This window comes from Equus quagga, chromosome 2 (genome assembly GCF_021613505.1).
Source record: "Equus quagga isolate Etosha38 chromosome 2, UCLA_HA_Equagga_1.0, whole genome shotgun sequence".
Taxonomy (NCBI): domain Eukaryota; kingdom Metazoa; phylum Chordata; class Mammalia; order Perissodactyla; family Equidae; genus Equus; species Equus quagga.
Genome location: NC_060268.1, coordinates 34,760,101 through 34,766,100, shown reverse-complemented (window position 1 = coordinate 34,766,100; position 6,000 = coordinate 34,760,101). Strand labels below are relative to the sequence as shown.

The 6,000-nt window shown below is 41.2% G+C and overlaps 1 protein-coding gene across 1 annotated transcript in view; it reads right to left on the bottom strand.

The window, feature by feature from the left end:
- Window positions 1-2,502: 2,502 nt before the first annotated feature.
- CDIN1 (CDAN1 interacting nuclease 1) overlaps window positions 2,503-6,000 on the bottom strand; it is a 209,736-nt gene continuing 206,238 nt past the window's right edge. Inside the window, exon 11 of the mRNA XM_046648600.1 lies at window positions 2,503-3,885. Coding sequence (XP_046504556.1) covers window positions 3,756-3,885 — 130 coding nt within the window. The 3' untranslated portion in view covers window positions 2,503-3,755. The remainder of the gene's footprint in view (window positions 3,886-6,000) is intronic.

The window sequence follows — 6,000 nt, the reverse complement described above, 5'->3', positions numbered from 1 at the left end:
ATGCAATTAGATGGTCCAAACTTTGTCACTGTGACCCTTCCTTAATCTAGGAGTGACTTCAGACAGGTTCAGAGAGGCGCTTCTCTATAAATGGTGACATTGCAGGCAAACTCCCATTGTTTGCCTTAGTTTCCTCTCTAGTTAAGATTGCTTTGTTCCTTAAGCCTAATGAGAATGTGCCAACTGGGAGATTGTCTCCTTCCATCCTTGTCACAAAATAGTTATACCTTGAGGCAACTTGTTCCCATCTCATCACATGGAAAATGGCAAGCTGCCCCCACGATGAATGAGCTAGGGGTGTTTCTCTACTTAAATCATACAGCCATCTTACTATTTTAATTCATTATCAGCTGAACAGCACTCAGGCTGAAAGTAGCTGTAAACCTTGTATGTTTTTTGGCTCCTTTTGTTAAAACATTTACTGATGACATAAACCTCATACCATATTTGACTCTGTAAAGTCTTAGTTAAAACTTTTATGATTCTTCAGGTGCCACACATGCCCTTAAATATTCTGGCACGAGGAGGATGCTGAGGTGTGCTTTTCTCCAAAGAGATTAGGTCAATTGCTCCCTGCCAACCCCGACCCGTAAGACTTATGGATCAGAACTTAGATGGGAGGCATTTTGGTTCCGGGATCACTTTCTGGAGAGAAAAAGAGCCAAGGAGTAGTGAGAAAGTACAGAATACATGTCCCTGTGGAAGGAAACTGGCAAGGGCTAGGGAGGGGAAGATGACAGAAGAGGTGGGAAGAGGCGGGAAGTAGCATATGAAGGCAGTAAAGATTTATTCAAGTGAGACACCAAGTCTGTGAGGGGAGTGGGGTAAAAAGAGCAGACATTTAAGGTATCTTGGCTCCAGAGAGGAAAGGAAACAATGGGCGCAGCTCCTCAGTGAGAGGCGAGTGAATTGACTGTTCACTTGGGTGCTGGGCATTAATTAGCGTGGCCCACCAGGGCCCGTTTAGGGAATTACCTCATCCAGGGCTCAAGCAATCCCCTGGTGGCCTGTATGAGTTAATGCACCCACCAGGGACCAACAATTTACCATCTTTTCCAGCATGGAATCAAGAAGCCTCACCAATAATGAGCAGGCAAATAGACCTATCGTTAAAAGAAAATTACTTCCCCCTGAGATCTAGCTTTCAACTTTGGATCCCTGAGCCTTCCCTTGTATACGCAACGTTAGGAGTGTTTAGGAGAGCTGAAATACAATTCATTATAAGGCAAAAGAAAAAAAAAAAGGATTCTTATTATGTTTTTTTTGGGGTGGACATAAGGATGGGGGAGGGAAGGAGTCTGTGAAATCACCTTTAACATCAGTGTTGGATCAGCTTTGCTCTGAGCTGATCCCTCGCCATTCCTCAAATGGGGTCCCTTATCTGTTTGTGAGAGCAGATGCTTGGCAAGTCTATATATGCCAGAGAGAACATCATTTAGTTTTACGTCTTCCACACACTCCTGCTTTCTGGGTTGGCATAATTCATTAGCACAGTTTGCAGAATGCACCATAAAACAAGATTTGGCTTTAATGTTCATGTTCTAATGACTACAGCAATAAAAAAAAGTTGTCATCCCACGTCTACTTTCCAGGGTTAACGTTTATATTGTCTAAACTAAAAAAACCAACAAGTAAACAAACAACACATACAGATATAACACAGATATGAATTTCTAGCATAAAAGAAAAAGAACAAAGAGGCTTTAAGCTTCCAACTTGGGGACATGATTCCCTTCCTCCCAAACCCCTCCAATCGAAAAGCAGCAGATATAATAATTACATTAGTTTTTATGTGGAAAAATCTTACTTCTGAATAACTTGTGACATTATCACAGTATGTACAGTTTACTGCTGGTTTCTTTTCCACTTTTGAGGGCCAAATTTTAAAACCTCGTTGTAAAAAGGAGATGGGGCCTTTGCCGGAGAACTCGGATACCCTCTCAGAACATGTCATGTCAGGCCACCAGGGAGAAGGGACAGGAAATGCAAGTACCTCCATTATTTTGTAATTTATTTGTGCATTCTCATCATAAATTTGTTTTATGTCAAACAAACAAATCCTCGACAAGGGCCTAACAAGGTTTTCCATATCTATGCAGAGAAATGTCATTTATTCCTAAAGAATAAAAAGCAGTTTAGAGCAGGCTGTGAAAAGCGCTTTGAACAACAGTTTTGTTTAAAATGAGTGTGTGTGTATCAACACAAGAGCAGTGGTTTCAAATCATTGTTTCACCCACAAAACCTGCATGATGAATTCCACACTGAAAGAGAAGTTTACCTGATACCTCCTCACCATTTCATCTTCTTCCTCTTTCTTTTTTTGTTTAATACAACCCACAACAGAGTTAAAATCCATACGTTTGGACCCAACATGTTTGTGTCCTTCAAAAGGAAAGGCAGCGGGCAGATTTTTCCAAACCTTCTCAGGTACAAAACGAACAAGGTACTAATGGCATATTTAGTCTTTTGAAAGAACCAAGCAACGCATATAACCTCAAGGTGTTTATACAAGTTACATTTTTTATTAATATTTCAAAACTCACCTATTCAACATGATAAAAGTTATTATGTTCTGTCGACACGGGGGCAAATATTTTACTAAATACATTTTTGGGGATAGATTAATCTTTAACTTCCCAAAAGGTAGGTTTATAATGAATTTATTGATGTTTTGCTATAGATTGCAATTTGATTTGTAGCATAAAAAGTCACTAAATTAGAGTGAACAAATACAAAATTTCCTTTATTTTGCTTATTTGAAAATCATCCTAGGTTTATTTCTGGTACACTTAATTCATTCAAAGCTGAAGATTTCCTATGCCTAAATTATTTGAGTGTTATGTAATATGTGGTATAAAATGCAGATATAAGCAGTGTACAGAATGTGCTTTTAAAATATTCTCTCATAAAAATACTGACTACCATACACACTGACAACCAGCCATGTTTAAAAATAAATGCTGGCACTGAGCTTTGATCCCCTAAGCCCCCGGCCCAAAGAAAAAGTGTGGTTTCCAGACACAATGTAACTAATACTTTTAAATGAGATAAATGGGAAATGTTTGGTGTTCAAGTAAGTATTATAAGAAGAGGAAATTCTCATCAAGTATATTTTTTCAGCTTGGCTCAGTGCCATATTAGTCAGGAAGCCGTAAAGACTGGACAAAACTAGCAGGCAGCACAGGCCACCATTGGGGTCTCCTTGGAGCCCTGCAGGTGAGAGAGAAAATTCAGGTTCAGCCTTCACGTCTTCAGCTTTGCTGGGATTGTGCTAGATTATTCCATGACGGTAACGTAACACTGGGTGTCTGTGAGTGCACATGAAGAGAATGGGGGAGGGAGAGAGAATGAATGGAGGCTTAGAAAGAAAAGAAGAAGGTGATTCGGTAACTGGCAGGAGAATTGAAAAATCACACCTTTCAGTCTCCACATTTTTTCTTTTGTTCAGTATACAAGGAGAAACCATCCGGAAGGAAGAAAGATTATGACTATCTATAAACTAACTGTTTGACAGAGACAGAAATGCTGATAATGAGTGGGTTGTGTCTGTAGTTCTTGGCTGTCCGCATCAGCAAGGGATGAAGGAAAACAGAAACTCTTGATATGTTTGTCTAAAGAGGCAGTGGTGTGAGCACGGGCTGCAAGAGTTCAGCCGAAGTTCAAGGCAGATGTTGCCAGGAGTTTACGCGGCAGGAAAGTAAAATTGCTTCCGGATTCACCTTTTCCGCCCAGCTTCTCTTCCAGGATCATCAGGGTCAAGCTACGCCATGGCATAAGGTGACAATGTCCGTGGGGAAACAGGCTTTGAGCAGGATGCCCCTGTCGCGGTTACAGTCCAGCTCCTGGATAAATCCGTACCAGTAGATGACTAAGCCTGGCCCAAACCTGCAAAAACACGAGCAAATAACATACACAGAGGGCATCGATGTGGTTCCAGAGAAAGGCAGTCTTTGAAGCACTGATAAAATGATTACACGACTTCATTGCACAGTTTTTGGTTCAGTTGCTACGATTATGACTGAAAGTAGCTGAACTTACACCAAAGAGCTTATTTAATACAACTGTTACCACATTGGATGGAACTGTTACCTTTCTTTCAAGAAACCTGAAGTATTTCAGAGACATGCACCCCCCTAATTCCCTCTCAGTCTGAGCTCAGGCCCATGTGACCACTTAGTTGATGAAAGATAAAACCAGAATCGAAACAGCGGCGAGCTGGGGAACACAGGCATCGAATTCAGTCTCTTAACATTTAGAGGTATCTTTTAAAAATTACAGTTACCTATTTTCAACTAAGGAAAAGAAAAGAATGTTTGAAAAATAATTTAAAAAATGGAACAGCTCAAGGTCCTCTTCTGGCTATGATGCTCCATTCACATATTAACAGGGACCGAAGGCCCTTCTCTCATCCATTCTTTCTAGTCTTTAAAAAAAAAAATTCACGTGACAACTAGCATCCCTCAAAGAGACCCTCTCCCTGATCCTTCATTCTCTGCACCACAACCTCTAAGTGCGAGGACAGCATGAAATTTGGTCATGGGTTCTTATCATGAAAATGAGAAATAACATCACAGACTTGTGAAAAAGTATAGACAGAGGCAGGCTTAAAACGTCAGTATTTCTGAATTGTGCCTCAGCAGTATCTCCAATTTGGTTAGCAGCAGACTCAGGAAGTAGTCCTAGAGACGACTTCGCCCATCAGGAAGTTGAGACCTCTAGGCTGGGTTCATAAAGATGTAATCACTATCAATCACCGTGCACACAGAGATGTTTTGCACATCAGTTTCACGTTTTTCCTACCGAGAGTACTTAATTAAAGGGCAGCACTACTTTGGGTGTCATGTTGCAGGAATTTTACAGTGAAATCATAAATTATGAATGTTGGGTTAGTAAAAGGATGTCTAAAAACAGAACTGCTTTCTGTATTCTGACATTACAGCAGGCTGAACCACTCTAGGCCAAAAAACTTTTCCTTCTATGATTTATTGTATGCTGTGGTGTACTTGCCAAAACTAACAGTACAGGATGGGCTGCAAGATACTGTATGTACAGGAACAAGTTCAACTAGATGTCATGGAACGGTTTATTTGGGGATTCACATGAGTAGGGTAGCCAAGTCGTATGCAAGATTAATTAAAACTTTTTGCATCCCTTCCATGCAGGGACAGAACCATGACATGGCAACTCATCAGCTGACCTTGTTCTGGAGGACGCAGGAGCTGTATATGATGAGATGCCTCGCAGTCCAGGTCTTGCAACATTTACCTGAATTCAGGGCTGGCCACAAATGCTCTCTTCTTCCTCAACATCTCTGAGGAAGAGTTCCCTTTGTGGTCAGAAGAGTCAGGCACCTGTGGCACAGGCTGTGCAGGGCCCCTGGGCTTAAATGCATGCAAGGTGAAGCTCACACCTGGACAAGATCTTGCTCTCATTTAACCGAGGGTTTCTTAGTAACTTTTAATCACAAACAATTGTCCGCAACTCAACACACACTATTTGGTAGCTTTATTTTACAAAGAGCTCCGTGATTAGTATCGAATGATCTTAGATTTCTCAAAACAAGTCTGGCAAGAGCAGGAAGATCCGTGATTTTGAGGAGCACGTCTGAGAGGCCTCAAACCTTCCCATCAGTGAGGCAACCCTGAGTCACAGCCTCCACAGACCTCGACCTCACGTTAAGCTCAACACATTCCTCCATTTTATTATGCAGCCACTCCGGAGGCCATGATGTTCTTTAGAAAGGCACTACTATTTTTACAAAGGGAGGAAAAAAAATGTGATCTAACCAGTCCTAGAAAAGAACAAAAGAATATATGGGGGTCATAAACAACAAGCCCAGGGTTTTAAAGATTTAATAAAACAAAAACACACATCACCAGCATGGAGAGAGCAAGAGCAGCCTGCACTTTCCCTGAACAGCTAAATCATGAGCCAAAGGACACGAAGCATGACAGCTCTTTACGAAAATGGCATTTTCTAGGCAGAACAGCCAGGCTGGGG